The sequence below is a fragment of the Ascidiella aspersa genome, chromosome 4 (genome assembly GCF_963924565.1).
Source record: "Ascidiella aspersa chromosome 4, kaAscAspe10.2, whole genome shotgun sequence".
Classification (NCBI taxonomy): domain Eukaryota; kingdom Metazoa; phylum Chordata; class Ascidiacea; order Phlebobranchia; family Ascidiidae; genus Ascidiella; species Ascidiella aspersa.
Window position 1 is genome coordinate 4,758,761 of NC_139450.1, and position 17,678 is coordinate 4,776,438.

General features: G+C 34.3%; 2 protein-coding genes across 2 annotated transcripts in view; both read left to right on the forward strand.

Annotated features, from left to right (window-relative positions):
* The window catches only part of LOC146146762 (uncharacterized), a 39,493-nt gene extending 28,825 nt beyond the window's left edge, over window positions 1-10,668 (forward strand). The window contains exons 8-18 of the mRNA XM_083387052.1: window positions 407-563; window positions 890-939; window positions 1,524-1,611; window positions 2,491-2,597; window positions 3,642-3,802; window positions 4,112-4,238; window positions 5,282-5,506; window positions 6,183-6,358; window positions 6,791-6,906; window positions 7,784-7,905; window positions 8,658-10,668. Coding sequence (XP_083243178.1) covers window positions 407-563; window positions 890-939; window positions 1,524-1,611; window positions 2,491-2,597; window positions 3,642-3,802; window positions 4,112-4,238; window positions 5,282-5,506; window positions 6,183-6,358; window positions 6,791-6,906; window positions 7,784-7,905; window positions 8,658-8,825 — 1,497 coding nt within the window. The 3' untranslated portion in view covers window positions 8,826-10,668. The remainder of the gene's footprint in view (window positions 1-406; window positions 564-889; window positions 940-1,523; window positions 1,612-2,490; window positions 2,598-3,641; window positions 3,803-4,111; window positions 4,239-5,281; window positions 5,507-6,182; window positions 6,359-6,790; window positions 6,907-7,783; window positions 7,906-8,657) is intronic.
* Window positions 10,669-11,852: 1,184 nt separating this feature from the next.
* On the forward strand, window positions 11,853-16,703 carry LOC146146763 (oxaloacetate tautomerase fahd2, mitochondrial-like). The gene is made up of 8 exons (XM_083387386.1): window positions 11,853-12,122; window positions 13,018-13,137; window positions 13,467-13,536; window positions 13,932-14,034; window positions 14,403-14,500; window positions 15,077-15,239; window positions 16,018-16,214; window positions 16,424-16,703. The coding sequence occupies exons 1-8, from the start codon at window positions 12,004-12,006 to the stop codon at window positions 16,493-16,495; spliced, it is 942 nt and encodes a 313-aa protein (XP_083243512.1). The 5' UTR covers window positions 11,853-12,003; the 3' UTR covers window positions 16,496-16,703.
* The last annotated feature ends 975 nt before the right edge of the window (window positions 16,704-17,678 follow it).

Genomic DNA, 17,678 nt, shown 5'->3' on the forward strand with positions numbered 1-17,678 from the left:
TTTGTTCATTAAAACAGAAATGTTAAAGACTCAAAAAGTGTAGGCCGACTGAATCATGGAATTCAACAAGAATCATTGAATTACTAAACGTTTAAATAACAGCCCTAGCCAGTGCAAACTGCGGAACACTGAGTGGATAATATTGCGCAATAAGCATACTTGTCTCTGTCAACATTGATCCCCCTAACACCGAATTCTCTTCACTGCATCCCAAGTTACTGGAGTGTTTACAATCCACGTTCTCAGAAAATTTCTTAAAAGTAAATTTACAAAAGACTTCTAGGTGTGTTTTGTTTATTGCTGCGATCTGTTAGTTGCAGAAACAAGAATATTTCTGCAATCTGTTAGTTGCAAACAAAAAACAAGAAACATTACGCAGAGTGAAAAACTTTATTATTTTTTTCAGTTGATCGGAAAGGTAGGTCACGTGCACCGCATCACGACAAATAATGACGTCAGAGTCCAGTATAACCCCTCAGATTTGGACGGGTCGGACAATACCACCTTGCGGAAGGAGAAATGCAGGTGGACCTTCCACCCGGCGGCGCTACAGAGAATAGAAGGTGGGGTTTGCACAACACAAAAAATATGGTTATCGTATTTTGACGCTAACGTTATATAACTTTTTTTAAATGATATTGTGCTACACACAAAATTACCTAATATTTTTCTCGTTTTTCTCACATAATAAATAACAAAATACCCATATTTTTGTCCCTCGAAAGTCAGGGATGGGTAAAATTATTAAACGATTGTCAAATAAATATGTTTTTTGTACTTTCTATTTTCATGTCCGTTTAGTTTATTTGAGAGAAGGTTTTTTAAGTTTTTCCCGATGCTGTGTTTTGAAATCATTCATTGGCAGAATTTAAAGACTTGTTTTTTTTAGAAAATGAAAACCGTTCATCCTCTATCAACACCACGACGCCCCCGAGCGAGGTTTGTTTAGATGTTAAATTAAAAAAATAATGGTTAAAAATTTAGTTACGTCATATATCAAGTATGCAGTAAGAAACCCGAGATTATCGTTCGATGTCGTGCGCAAATGTGCAACTGTAATTTTAATTAAACTACTTTCGAGATTGCGACATTGAAAGGAGACGTAAAAATACTTTTGATTGTTCCAGGTTTTACTTTTCAGCAGCATTTTCTGATTGGTGTTATTGAAAATTTGGAATAAATAACCAGCTGTGACTTGTATACAAAAATTAACTGTAATGTAAATAAAAACATGCAAGTTTTTTGCAACATTCTACAGAGTGAACCAATGGTAGGCTTAGTGTGGACCAATGGTAGGAAAAGTAAATTTATTATTTTGGGGTTCTTCTCATACACCTTGTTCTTTACAACACAAGTCCATTGGTGTCAGATCAGGTGAGCGTGGTGGCCATTCAATGCTACCTAAAAAAAGTTTAATAACTGTAAGCCTATTTCTGGCCCACCCTGTATAACATTATCCACGTGGTTAAACTTAGAGGATGTTGTTCACTTCAGCCTTGCTTTATTACGTCACAATATTTCAGGGCTCCCAATCCAGAACGATGACGTCACGTCGAGAAACAACGACGCACGACAACCGGAATTCCCCCGAACCGAGAAATGATCGGAAGTGTAAGATGTCGATAAAATTTTGTTCCAATCAGTTTTGCTCTCTGTGATTTTGTTTGCGCTTTGGACAGCAATGCTGCAATTTGCGATTAAAATAATACGTAGTAGTTCCGGTAAACGAACCACAGTTTTTTAGCATCCCTTGTATTTTAGTATATTTTAAACCACTAGTACCAGTAAAGCTTTAAGGCAAGCAACTGGAACCACTCCTTCAGTAAACCGAGATAGTAAAGCAATTTTGATAGGAATTTGAAATGTTTATACGTGTGACATAATAAGACATTAGGACTTGTAATACTAAAAAATATAGTTTCTTTATCATATAACTGTTTGTGTGGTATTTCTCTTATTTCATAAAAATAGATAGGCGAACCATTCAAAATAATTCAGATCGCATTCGAAAAACAAAGCTATTTACATTACCCGACAAACCAACTGGTTAAAAGTGTGTTTAACTTGCAGGAAGCAATAAAATTGCCGATTGGAAAAAAAGTTTAATCTTTTTCGAGAAAAGATTAATGGCCTAGTCATTTTTTGTTCGTTTATCTTTATGGGGTAAAAATTAGTTTTCCACTGTTGTCCGTTTACCAATTTTGACGTCAAATCTAACATTTTTTCCTTTAAAAAACACACCCGGTCTGCAAAGCAACCAACATACTAAATAACAGTTTTTTTTTTACGGAAACAGTATTTAATAAAGATCACGGGTATTATCAAATTGGTCTGATAAAACAATTTTCATATTGTTAAATGAAATCGTTTTATTTTTATTTTTAAGGCAACACTTACGTAAAAGTGTCGAAATTTTCGATTAGCTTTGTTTAAATGACCTTTTGTTTAAATTGGGTTAGCTTTGTTTAAATGACCCGTTTTTATTTTTAGCCCCGACTTTTCGTCAGGCCAGTGACGTCATACATCACGTGACCGAAGTGGTGCGCGGGAAAAAAGTGGAAGAAGTCAGGGAAATGATTCGACGCCTTGCCAATCAAGTAAGATTGTGTGCCAGAGTTTTGTAATGATTAATGGATTGCCAACAAGGCACACTTGAGTCGTTGGTTTTTAATGGCTTAACTTGTACAAAGTTCAGTTGTTATATTTGTAATTCTAAAGGATTGCTTTGAATAGAATAAGCCGATTTTAATCTTTAACCATGTCAATGACTTAACTTGATATGTCAATTACTTTTAAGTTGTGTGACCTCTTTTAGGTCGAGAAATTTATTAATTGTTTCTACATATGTTGCACAGAATATCGATTTTTATGCATGAAGAAAAAATAGAGTTAAATAAGTGGGTGGAACATTTTTTTATAATACAGTTTAACACATTGTATATTTATGTGATCTCGCCAGTTCTAAGGCGTATAAAACAGGGGCCACCAAACGTTTTTCACAAGGGCCAGATAACTGTAACGACTAGTGATCGCGGGCCGGATATGAAATATTGCTTCGAACTGGCTTGACTTGCATGTGATTAAAATAAAGAATCATTAAAAAATAAATATTCACCAAAATATGGAGCTTGATGAAATTTTCATTTAGTTGAAATTTTCATCGAAATTTGGCTTAAACTTGCATTCGACCAAGTTTATCGTTATATAACCGTAGTTTTTTTATCGTTATATAACCGTATTTTAGGTTCACTAAGAAAATGTGCCACGGGCCGAATGAATTAAACCGGCGAATTTACCCGTGGGCTGTAGTTCGGTGACACCTAGTCTAGAACAACGATAATAACGTAGCCTACTTGTAACGGGTTATTTAGTACACTTGAAGTCGCAAAGTCATTCACGTATTTAGATTTTAGACTAATCAAAATGTTGTGCAACCAAGGTGTCCTTAGGTGCTTGACAGCAAACGTTTATGTCCTTAGTAATCCTAATATTTATGGTCGTCAAATTCTGATTCAAACGCTAAAAATGTTTAAGAAGCAGGCTATCCTATAAGTATAACATAACAATAGAAAAAACACTTTTCAGGCCAAACATAAAACATTATTATATTCATACAATTTTAACGTTTCGCTCTTTTCTAGAAATTTGACCGCGGCGGTTCGCTGTTGCACTTCTGCTTACGTCATAGCTGTGATGACGTCATCATCTTTACTCTCCTGGCGAATTGGGGCGCTGACCTTTGCCCTACTGACGACAGAGGGTTAAACTTGCTGCATTTAGCTGCTTCTCTTGGGAGAACAAGGTAAAATGTCAAAGCAACAAACAAAATAGTTTATTTTGTGTTTTTAGAAAAACTACCTTTTGGGGGTTTCTGCTTTTTTGTGATGAGCGTAATTTACAGAGACATTTTTCTGGAAAATTTGCCCGTAAAACGGCAACATTTGGCCTATTAATATAAATTTTGTACCAACCTGTACAGCTGGATTGCAATGAAAAACAAGGTTCTGCGTTTATGGTATTTTTTAAATATCACCAATTACAAATTTGAGTGTAAAGTGGCAAAAAATATTTTCATTCTACGTCTAACTAAAAAAAAATCCTTAATTTTTAGAGTTTGCGAAGAGCTTATCCGCTCAAACCCAAACTTCGTGAACACGCTGTCCCTCGAAGGAATGACGTCACTACATATTGCGTCATCATGTGGTCACATAGACGCCGTGAAGCTTCTCATTGCCAAAGTATGTTTCAACATTTTCGAATTGTACTACAACATTCAACCTCTAAATACGACACTTGAAAAATATATGATTGGATATGAAATATCGTTCACCTTCTTTTTTTTAAAGTGATAATTGATATTTTCTTCTAGATTATTTTATGGTAAAGTTTGCATATTAAACTATTAAAATAGTTCAGTGATGTTTAACATTAAGGGGGAAAATACAACTGTTTCTAAAAAATGTTGACTCAAAATCGAAAATATTAGTTACGGAACAAAAAAATAACTAAGTTAATTTTTATAATCTTTTATTTTATTTCTTAAATAAATGAGCAGAACGCCATGAACAAATGTTTTTTTACACTTTTCTTTTTATAAAAAAAATGCCAAGCTAAACAACATTACCTGATTTACAAAAAACTTTTGCCAATATTTCGTCCCTGAAAGTTGATGTCCACTAGAGTCTTTATCAGTTAACACTCAATAAACACAATGATAGTTACAACAACTTAGTTCCTTAAATCGAATGAATAAATACAACAAAGTTACCAAAACTAATAATAATTTACACAGCATAAATATAAAACTTAACTTACACCGCAACAAAAGTAGATGTTAACAGAAACACGATCACGTCTGAAATGAAGGACGAAGGAGACACGTTTCTGCTCGAGGCAAAGCGCGCCACTAGAAGCATTGTTTAATAAAATAAAACACTAAAAGGATAACAATCCCAATTAAGACTCTGTAACTCTCTTGTTTGGAACTGTTGTTGACAATGATTTGATGAATTGCCTACTGTTATGTGCGCGCTTCGTTAAATACCTTTGTAAGTATGCAAAGACAATACCGACGCTTTCTATGTTTGTTTTTATGATTAAGTCTATAAAACACTCTGAGTATAGCTGTGCTTCAAGTTGTGAAAATCTCGTAATTCATAAAGTTAAGTGGGCTGGCCTCTGTCCCAACCTGTAGCTTCTTGATAGGTGCTATTTTTTTTCTTTTATATTTTGTTATTTCAGCGTAATAAAAAAAAAAAATCCCAATTAACATTTTCAACAGGGAAGCGATCCTTGGTCTCGCACGACATCTAACGACACCCCGCTTCACCTCGCCTGTTCGAAACAGCGACTCCAAGTGGCCGCTCTTCTACTGACTCACTGTGATCGAACAATCGACGAGCGAAATTGCGCGGGAAAGAGCGCAATCGAAACAATCGATTTGGCGCGAAACGGGGAAAAGTTTTCACTGGATGAGAGCGCGTGTTCGGATGAGCGCTGGGCCAAGGTATTTAGTCGGATTTTTAACGTTTTTTATCCTTAATTGTTGTAATTATTTGTTGATGAAAGTTTGATTTGTGTTTAAATACATTGTTGTCCGATGTTTAATTTATCAAATCCTGCGTTAAAAATAAAGGTTTGTTTGTAAGTTTTTGGGTTAAATAAGATTTAAGTTATTGGACTTGAAATTAAACCTCGAAAACCATTGTTTGAATTAGGTAATGCAAAGTAGATTTTTAGGAAATTTTAGATTAGGTTAATTGTTTTACTTTTTTTTGTTTTGTCGAAGCCATTTCAAAAACGGAGTTTACTCTAAAAAAATTTGTTTGCAAATGTAGTTCTTCGTTGCACAAAATAAACTTAATCTGAAATTTTAAGACTTGACTTTTTGTGTGCCTATATTACCAAGTTGTACAGTTCATTTGTATCTTTATCCTCTTACACAGTGACAATAAATATATATATGTTCCGTAATGAGCTTGATAGCAAAAATACTTGTGCCATTTGATACCAGATTATTAAATAAAAAGTTGAAACGACATCACGTCATCTTTTATCATAAGTGTATTGTAGGTCATAATCTGATACTTTATTTATATTATGTGTGTTTTCTATAATGTCCTTTTCTGGATATATCGATTCAGCAGTTTAATCAATTGTTTACCATCGTTCATTTTCCGTAGGTAAAAGAGTGCCTACTGAAGCATAACCTTCTCAACAGTGATGTAACAATTGATAAACCCTTCGCCCTGGCTTGCATTCTGGCCGCTAGCGGCGCTAATGTGAGCACGGTCACGCATGAGTTGGCTTGTGCAAGGAGGGCAGAGTGCTTAAATGAATTATCGCGACCCACTATGAGGTAACGTAAATTTAGCTTGTACAATTAACATTGCATACTGTTTGTAAAGTTACATAGAGTTATGTGGGCCTATTTACTGTAAACTAAAAAAACGAAATTGTCTATTTAAGCTGCAATCTAATAAAATGGTTTTAAAACTCGTCTCAAGTTTACCTGATATCATTGTTAGGTATAGTATTATCTTTTGTTTATTTATGCAAAACACAAATGTGTCGAATTTTGTAACATTTAAAAACGTTTAAAAAGTTGTGATTTTTTATACATTTAATTTTGTTATTATAAATATTGTAATTTTAAACAAATGATTTATTTGATATGTAGTACAGATGTTTAGTTAATCCTATTTGATTTCTATTTATAACAGTACACATTTAAATTGCCGCTTGTATTTTGCAGCGCAATTTTGGTTTACTTTCAAACTCTTTATTTTAGCGCCACGACTTCGGGCAACCAATCAGCGCCTCAGGATGCACGTGACGTCTGTCGAAGTTGTGACGAAATTGCCATTGTGACGTTTCATCCTTGTGGCCACGTGGTGGCGTGCAGGGGTATGTATTGGAAAAAATGTGTTTTTCTGGTCTCATTTTATATGGTTAAAACGAAAAAAAATTAACATCTATTCTTAAACCATCTTGGAATCCAAATAGTTAACCAATATCGAATGTAAATAAAATAGGACTAAAATTTCTAACAAAATAAATTTTTAACAAATTGCCGCCATAAAAATATACGAACCACAACAAAGCGTAATATGCTTTACATATTATGTAACCCTTTATTTACCCCTAAATTTCACCTTGACAACGGTATTTATACGATCACTTATCGAATAAATCATTAAAATTCTTGACGCGTGTCAAAGAAAGGACCGTGAAAATATTTTTTAAACTTTAAAATTGGCAATGGATTGGGTGCACAGCACTGTTTTTCAACCTATGGGTCGCGGCCCAAGTTTGTTAAGGTTGGGTCGCCGACTGCACGTTTTACATGGTTGAATTTACAGAGTTTAGTCCTGAGTGAGATTTCTCTAAAAATTGAGAAAAAATACGGAAGAAATACGAAGGCATGGCTCGTATCAATTAAATTTCACATAACTTATTAAATGTCATCTCAGCATGTACAAACGACATGTGCTTGGCCGTTTCCAAACTTTACCACTTGCGTATCTCCTTTGTACAGTTCCAAACTTTACCAAGTTCCAGTCGCCCTGCTTGCTGGGGAATTACCTCCGGGGAAAACCCTAAAAATACAAAAAAATCTGAAAAATGCTACAACCCGGTTCTCTTGCACCTGTGATTATTTTTCGAACAGCCAAGCTTTGGCGACTCAATTGTCTTTATTGATTTCTCTGTCCCTGAACTAACCCAGCTAAATTACGAAAATGAGGTTTTGTCAGCATCTTTAAACAAGCGCTTAACATTTCAGTTTGTGCGACCACAATGCGCAAATGCTTCAAATGCGAGGCTCCAATTGCTTCAAAGACTATTGATGGAGAGGAATTGAACACTAGTATCATCAGTAGTGACACAGACGCTTATAAGTTGCAGGTAAATATGTGTGACTATTGCTACCGTTGCTTTAGCATTTTTCAGATGAATTAATTTTGCTAGAAATCCTGCTAAAGCAGGGGCTCTTAACTTTTTTAATATGCACCCGTAAGAAATACTTTAAATATTATTTATTTATACTCTAGGGTTTTAATTAATTATACCCTAAGATTTATGTTGGGCCTTTATGGACCCCTAAAACTACTCCGCGTACCCCTAAGGGATCCATGAGCCCAGTTTAAAAAAAAATGTACTAAAAGTTATTGTTTTCACAGTTGAAAGTCTATTACTACGGCTAAAAATCTATTTTTTTATTATTGAAAAACGATTTAATAAGAATATCAAAGCCCATACAGAAGTAGGTATCTCTTTATTCATTTTCAACATAGCAAAAATAAATGAAAATGAATAAAGAGTTATTCGAAACGTTCAAAATGATACCTACTTCTGTATGGGCTTTGATATTCTTATTACGTCTTACTACAACCTCCAACCATTATGCTCCGAAAAACGATTTCTTTATACGCCAACCTTGTCTTTGTTATGTGGAATATTCCCATTTTTAAACTTGAATTCGTATTTTTTTAATAATAGTTTACGTGTCATTTTATTTTTAAGTTTCTATTGTAAAAAAATCATTTAAAAAATTAAAAAAAAAACTTTATATTTCAGCGTGAAAATTGAATTAGCCCATACAGAAATACTACCGTATTTTTTTGCTATAATACAAAGTTAAATCTCTCTATTTCTAGCTGGACAAAATCCGCGAAGAGCAGCTTTGTGGTATTTGCATGGAGAGAAAGAAAGACACGGTATTCGTTTCTTGCGGTCACACAACTTGCAATAAGTGCGCTTCAAAAATCAAGTCCTGCCCTAACTGTAGAACGAAGATTGAAAAAACTGTGCAGATTTTTTTGTGAAATTTCTTGCCGAATCTAATGTAAGGCGTGGTGCTGAAATATGAGCTCAACATTTTAAGAAAACGATAAAGGAACACTTAATAAAACAGACATTTTTTTTCTGACTTTAAACTTTTCGGCAATACCTGTTAATGACATAAGTTATTGTCCAAACGTTTTAAAACAGAAATATATTCGATTTTATCGAATGTAATAGCATTTATATTTATATTGAAATTGCTTTGAAATCCTGTATATTGTATTCCAGTGTTCCAGAGCTCCAAATGTTTCATTAAATTAAAAAGATACCGTATTTTAAAAGGGAAGCGTACGGCACTATTGGGAAAGTTTTACCCAATTTTTATTTTTATCAACCGTTATTTTGCGTATTTCTTTTCGCTTAAGAAAATTACTAAAATCAACTAAGTGCCACTTTTTACGTGGCAGTTTAAACTTGACTAGAAGCTATTGACAGGAAGAATTTCACAAAATACGCTAAAAAACCTTTCACAATAAAATAAATTGACTATTTTTCTGATTTTCGAGGACACTTACTACACTAAAAGCAGAACAAGCGTAAACATTCTTCACCTTTTTCACTAGAGTCTACGTTTTTTTAACCTCGTTTTGCAGCATTTAAGCGTAATAAGCTAACCAACATTTGGTATAAACAAAATGGTTTCTAAAAATTTACTACGTCATCAATTAAAACTACATCTTTTGCATTTTGCTTTAAAAATGGTACCGAGAAACCTTCAGCTTAGCGCAAATTTAAAAAAATCTGCAACGGTAAATGTTTCACAGTTCCCAGAAAGCCAGAAATCTTTGATATTACTTCGTTTAAGTACTTTTGTAATACCTCTTGCATTCACGTATTTATCTGCGATTTATTTTAACTGTGGTTTCCTTGTAATTTTTCTTTTTTTGTCCTTGAAACTTGTCAAATATTTCACTTGACCTGCCAGCGTTGTATTTAAATCCTTTTATGTTTCAAATACTCGTGGAAGTCTTACTCAAACAAAAGGCTTGTGAAAATTCGATGTACCAAGCATTTTTTCTTCAACACATAACATTTAGCTGAAATTTTAATTTAACATTGTGCTAAAATGTACTATTTTGTGGTGTTAATTGCGGGTGCGTTCCAAACTATTATAATAACACCGCATTGACATGGCGTAATTTTATTAAGGATAGTTGTTGTTATATACATGTGACAAATGGTAGTATCGTTATTCGGCCGATACTAGGTTGGTGTCGGTCCTGATACAACTTTAAGTTTTTTACCTTCAAATAGAAATTAACAAGAAAAGATAAATAGGCATACTAGCGCAAAAGCAAAATGCGACCTCATACCCTGAAAACAATCACCATTATCTGTTTCGGAATAAGTATCAAGTATTGGCCACCCCTAATACCGACACCCGATATATCGTTTAAAATGCGTAATTTCCTATACTAATCTTAATCGGATAGACACTTATACTACCCTAGTATCGCACGAGTACCAATACCACAACTTGGCATCGGGTATCGGCTCCGATCCGATATTATCGGACATCCCCAAAATGGATGATATAATAATAATACAAGCTCAGTGTGACGTCACACGAAAAACAAAGTGAACCCACAGCGTTTTCGACAATGAACGACTGTTTTTTTTTATTCTGCTTGGTTTTGTTACAATCAAGTGTTTTATTTCATTGCACTATTGTCTTTTTGCTTTTGTCAACAAATTTGGTTCCCCTTGTGCAATTTCGTCTTCAGTTTAAACTTGTTTGTGTGCGTGTTTTTTTGCTTGGGCTTATCTTGTTGCGTGATAAGTTGTTGGCGCCATTTTATCTTCGCCACTTTTCAGAACAAATATTTCTTGACGTGAAAATGTTGTTTTTGTTATACAAGGTAGAAATGAGTTAGATGTGCGTTAATACGTGCCTTCAGCATTTCACGCGTCGATGGCATTGACGCAATCATTAATTAGCGACTGGTTAGTTCCCCAAGCACAATCGCCATCGGTAAGTTATTTTAGAACACCTGCTTAACATTCAACGATTGTCAAATGAAAGGTACAGCTATGGGGACCTCAGTAGGCCTACGCGAATATATTCATGTCAGGATTGAAAGATTCTTTCGTCAGTAGCTGCTAGTTAAGACCAAAGCTCTATTTAAGATATATCGGTGATATTTTTTTGGTTTGAACCCACGGGGAGCACCAATTACAGTTGTTCTTTAACGATTTTAATTCGGTAAATCAACACATCAAATTTACTATGGAACACTCAACAACCAATGTCAACTTTCTGAACACCACGGCGTCAACTGTAGAGGATCAGTACCGGTATAGACCATGATCTAACACAAGCCCACGGACAGTGAAAATATTTTAAATCGACAATAACTCCGCTACATTAGGATTCGTTCCGAAACCAACGACAGAGCAGCACAACTAAAAACGCTTGCATCGACGTTCACAATTGTTTTCAAAGGTAGTATGAGTAACAGAGAAGACCTCCTGACGCCCGCAATCAAGAAGGACAACAACCGGACCCCCATGAAGGCTACTAACGTACAACCCGCGGCTCCAACACCTGAACCGCCTAATCGCCCAATACTGACCAACAATCCAATAGCCGCTTAGACAGAGCAGCACAACTAAAAAAGCTTGCATCGACGTTTTTTTTTGCACTTACTTGGGCAGTTATGAACTATGAATATTTGATCGAATAATAAAAGCATAGTCTGACCGATGTTGACTACAAGCGAAAATTTCCTGCACTAGTTGGTAATATGCATAAAAATCAATATAATGATAATGAGTATTATTAACATTTTTTTAATATTTTGTTGCTAAGAGTGTGATTGCTGAGTTGCCAAAGCCAATATAAGGACTGTATACAAATTTCAGCTTATAGCAACACAACTTTGGAGATATTGCTCTATAAAAAATCGCGGCGCCAAGTTCGCCCAGGTTTTATTTCCATGGTATCTGTGAAACGAATATATTACGGTTATTTCTACCATTGTCGAAAAAAAAATGGTAAAATAATATTAGCGTTCGTTAGCAATAAATCGAACTACTATATTTGTTAACAACAATCACATTACATCAGCGTTTTCTGTCAAATTCTACTCTTCGTAGAATGGTTGATCATTAATTGGTATATTTGCAAAGCCGGCGCAAATATTGCCGCCATATAAGCCAATGAACGGACTGACAAAGCACGTTGCAAGGTTTTTGGGTGCAAGAACTTTTTCTACTACCTTCAAGACAAATATGCGTCTAGTTCAGTTCACTAAGGGTCCTGCAGGTGGATATAAAAGGTAACTTTAATTGTTTTTAAAGTCCTTTCTGAAGGCCTGGTTTTAACATGAAGAACAAAAAATAAGTGGTACTGGTAGTAGTTTGTATTCTTTGTAGCATGTTATTTAACTGTTTAACAAGTAAGTACAATGAAACACACATGCATTAAAAAAAAACATTTACAAAATACTTTACAAGTTCATACTTAACGCTTATAAAGTTAATTAATGCCTAAAGTTCAAACAATTATTATGTAAGCCAGTCAGCATTCTGTGGCAGGTACACACCCGATTTTTTCTAAAGCAAAATGTGTGCACACCTGAATTGGTATATTGTGCACTTAAACTTGAAATAAGTTAAATTGTCATAGGATTTCCAACCTAAGGTTTGCAAAAAACATGATTGCACACCTCAAAATTTGGTGCTGCACACTCAAAATAAGATCTCAGCGTGAAGTGCCATATAATGCAGACTTGTACATAAGAGCAGTGTTGTGAACGAGTTATTTTGAAAGTTTAGGCCTAAGTCAGCCATTCACAAAATAAATAACTGTCAAGCAATTTTTATCAATGACCAAGTCAAGTCTTAACGTCATTGTCTACACTAAACTAATCAAGTCCAATTAGGTCAGGTTAAGAAATGTTTTAAACTTAAAAAAAATTATTTTATATTATGTGTTTTTAAGTGGTGCTGTAGAAATACTTGTAAATTCTATCATCCGATAAATAAATCAAGAATAAGCTGACTGATTAGCATTTTGGATACACCTGATATAATATTACTATTGCAACCATCTTTTAAAATTAATGGCTTCTTGTAGTGAATTTCAGGAAATAGCTTTAAATTTATTTTATAAATTAAACTTTGAGTGGGTTACGTCAAATAATTTGGACTCTGAATAGTTTTGTTTTACAGTATTGGAGTACTAAAAGAAGATGGGTCAGTTGTGGATCTCTTATCGAGCAATTACAAGTTTCCAAACAACATGGTCGACTTTTTAGCTGGAGGCCAAGACATGATGGATGCAGCTACAAAGTAAGCTATTTTTTATATTTGTACTATTTTTATAACATAATTAAAAGGTCCTAAAAATATGACTTAAAATGTATATAAACCCTAGCTATTGTAAGGGGTTGTCACAAAGTCCTTGAATAGGCTTTGAAATTGTTTTATGAGCAGCTTGTTATTATATGTGTTATAAAAAAACGCCAGTGTACACATTTTCTATTTGGTATTGTATTATATATTGCAGTCATACAGTTGGCTTTTCAAATTATATAAAAAGCATATTGAATAATTCAAATTTAGGTCTTTAAAAATATTTGAATATTTTTTTTAATTGTTTACACAGTTTTACTTTTCAGATGCTTATCTGGTACATCAACTCCAGCAAGTGAGATTAAAATTCTTTCACCTATCACCAAATGTGAAAAGGTAATTATCTGTTTTATTTTTCATTATGGGTCAGCAGTGTTTCGCATAAAAATGAACAAATAATTTTTTTTTATGGTCAAATAAGCAAAATAGATGAAATAAAACTGTAGGTATATTTTTTAGGATGTTAACCAAGAACTTTATCTATATTTAGTTGCTAACTTTCTACTTTCTGAATATTCACCTTTCAGATAGCAAAACTCCAAGCTAATTCCACCAAAACACTGAATTGCCCATAACGATATAGTATCAGATCTTGACCAATAGCCTGTTAGTATATTTTAGTATTTGAGTTAAAATAATATCGCTTAGCATTAGGTATTATTACAGACTACCATCCAATACTTACTAGACATTCTTCCAATAAATAGTAATATAAATGTGTCAATTTAAAGGTTATCTGTGTTGGAATGAATTACAAAGACCATTGTGCTGAACAAAACATGCCTGTTCCTGAAGAGCCTGTCATATTTAGCAAATTTCCTAGTTCCATAGTGGGTAAGATATTGCAGCTGTATACTATAATTGTTCGACCAAATATAATTTCTTATTTCACCGAAGATTTTGACAAAAACATAAATATTATTCCAATGTGTAATTAATAATACATCACATCACGTCACCATTGAGTATGTTTTATAAATTTTTTATATTGTCGGAAATAATGAAACAAAAGTTCTCTATAAACAAACATATATACTATTTTATGATTAATTTAATAAACACATGTTGTTTCTTGTTGTATTTTCATTAAACAATCCAAAATTCCCAGCCTTATTAAATTTCTTTGTGCAGCAGAGAATAATCTATGCGGTTATCGTGTTTTTTCAAAAATATATTGCAATAACTTTTTTTCAACTCAACAGGTGACGGAGATGCAATCGTTCTTCCAAAGGAATCAAACACTGTAGATTGGGAAGTCGAACTTGCTGTTATCATTGGAAAAACTGGAAGAAGAATTAAGGTTAGTTTCCACTAAAATAGCTTTTTTGTACCTTAATTCACGCCTTTCGAGGTATTTGTCAATTTTCAAGATTTTGCTCTTGTCTGTGAACCACAACAACCTGTGTTTAGAATGCACTTGGTTAATTTTGTTACGCATAATTTAAGTTGTTTATTGGCTTTCTGTTTGCCCTATCGTTAAGTGGAGTTGCACATCAAAGTAGCTGTACAGCAGTGTTGTAATGACTTCTGCACCAAGTGACCCTTTTTTTTTTTTTTTACTTGACTTAAGTCTTTTGGACAAATATTGCGACTTGAATTAATTTAAAATTAATTGACTTTACTTTGGTCCTTACCTAAAAATAATTTTTCATAAAATTGGGTCATTTACCGCAATTTTGAATGTAAAACAGAAATTTTGCAAACTATGTGTTGCTCAGAATCTGAAGAATATGCAAATTTTTAATAGATTAACATTTTATTTTTGTTTCTGTTTAAACTTTAAAGTAATAGATTTATCCATATGACTAGTCCACAACATTGCTGTACAAACATATGACATATATTTCAGTTGAAAGTCGAGTTTTTTGTCGTTTAGGAGGCAGAGGCCTTCGAATACGTTGCCGGTTACACGGTTGCACATGACGTCAGCGCCAGAGAATGGCAGATGCAGAAAAACGGAAAGCAGTGGCTTCTTGGCAAAACTTTCGACACATTTTGTCCACTCGGTCCAGCCTTGGTAACTAAAGACGAAATTCAAGGTTTGGAGAGTTTGATTTTTCAGAAGTTTACGGTTTGAAGAGGTTTTTTTGATATCAATGTTTATCAAAGTTTAACAATGTGCTGTATAAAAAACGGTTAGACCTTATCGACTTTTTAGATTACCTTTACTTAAAAAAATAAAATTCTTGTAGTAGTGAATCCATTTATCAACATTTCACATAAAAATTACTATAGTATATTGCAAAAAGCTGCAGTTTTTTCTACTTGAAACAAAAACATTTAACAAATTGTTGTTGACCAAACGGTTCAAAAGTATCTGCAATACAGTGAAGGAGTGACGGACGCACAGTTTGGGGTGCTCATAGTAGAAACTTGGAGTGGTCAGGACCCCCTCAGTAATGATAAACCTTTCCTATAAAACACTTTTTTTCGTTGCGTGAGATTTGAGACGCTCACAGTTACTATTTAGCATTATTTTCCATGACGCGATTTGGCAAAATAATCTGCCTAGCAAACAAACTATTACTTCCAAGTTGTTTGGTTATTAATAGAAACTTTTACAGTTATCTAATAAAAGTCAACGTTCGTTAAAACTAAACCATTGAAACTTTAGGAGGCGTTCCCTTATATCCAAGTCACAATTTTTTTTGTATTTAAGCGAGGAAAGTATCAACTATATAAATTTTAATATATATTACTTCACATAAACCTTGCATTTAGTGACATCATATTTAGCGAAAAACATTGAGCACCCCTGTGAAAAAACAAGGTCGACGTCTATGGAAGTGGTGCAATTTAGTTCCCTTTGATTTGCAGACCCCCACAATCTGGCCTTGAAGTGTCTTGTGAATGGAAATGAGGTGCAGAACAGCACGACAGGTCAGCTGGTGTTTGGAGTGGACACCTGCATCGCTTGGATCTCAAAGTTCTGCACCCTTCAACCCGGCGACGTCATACTTACGGGGACTCCCCCTGGAGTGGGGGTGTTCAGAAAACCTCCCGTTTATTTGAAGGTTAGTTTTTTTTTGCGGAACCGTTTAAGAATTCTGTTTAATCGGTTAAGGCAGTGGTCGGCAAATTTTTTTGCCACAGCCCAAAATGCTCTTTCAAGAGCTATTGAAGGGCTCATTAGGTTAAACCACTTGGACAACAGAGATGCTTTTATTTTGGTTCCGGACCGTTTAGGCTTACTTTCAACTCCGGTAAAACACTGTTTTTTTAGGCAGGCGACGTTGCTGTTTGCGAGATTGAAAAAATTGGCAAGATTACAAATCCGGTTGTAAACGAAGAATGATGAGCGCTCTTCAGAAATTGCAATAATCACCAATCATCAATTTCACCTGATGTGCCTTATTATTTATTTTATTTCCTGCATTATGCCACTGTTTAACTTGCTGTCAAAATTATTATTTTTTATCGTGCAAAGATATGTGCTTCTTTTGTTAACAGTAATTTTATTTTGAAATTACTATTGAGCAATACTTTGCCAATAAAAAGTTGCATTGTAAACGGTTTTTAAACAGTTTATTTTGTTCTACGTTTGCAAATCGATTAGAGCATCCGAACATTAGGGATGTTTTTTGTCTAAAATATCGGGTATCGGGCAAATATAAACTAAACTTTTACAGCAATTTTAAATAGCTCACGATAGTATGTTGTTGAATACTTTCTTCTCTAAAAATAATATTCGAGTAAATAGTATACGCTAATAGTTTGATGGCCCCTGAGTTAAGAGCAGACATGGGCCAAATCCGGCCCGCTGGGTTATAATCTGGCCCGTCTGACAATTGGCTTAAACCAATTCATTACTATTTTTTGATTACCGTATCTATTAACCCCACAGAAAAAACATTTATTGTTGATTTGGTTTATTGTTAATTTACAGAAGTCAGATCAACCGCGGTATGTCTTATATGCCAAAATAAAGTTGCTGTTTTAAAAGAATACAACATCCGCCGCCATTTTGACACCAACCACGCAAACTATCTTAGTGGCCAGTCAACTCAACAACGAGAAACTACTGCGCAAAGATTAACAACAAGTTTTCGGATTTAACAAAATACTCTTTTCCAGCAAAGAGCCATTCATCAGTCAATCACCAAGGCAAGCTTTTTACTGGCTTTTAGAATAGCAAAAGACCATTTTATAAGTTCTCTGATGGAGAGTTTATTAAGCAGTGCATGGTAGAGACAGCAGATCTCTTGTGTCCAGAGGCAAAAAGCAAATACGAACAAATCAGTTTATCACGAAAAACAGTAACTCGCCGTGTAGAACAAATTGACGAGCACTTAGCCAGAGAGTTAAAAGGAAAAGCAGATTCATTTATATTTTATTCCTTAGCATTGGACGAAAGTAATGACGTTAAGGACACCGCCCAGCTTTTGTTTTTTGTCAGAGGGATTAATACCAATTTTGAGATAATAGAAGAACTCTTAGCCATGGAATCGCTAAAGGGGAAAACACGAGGAGAGGACCTT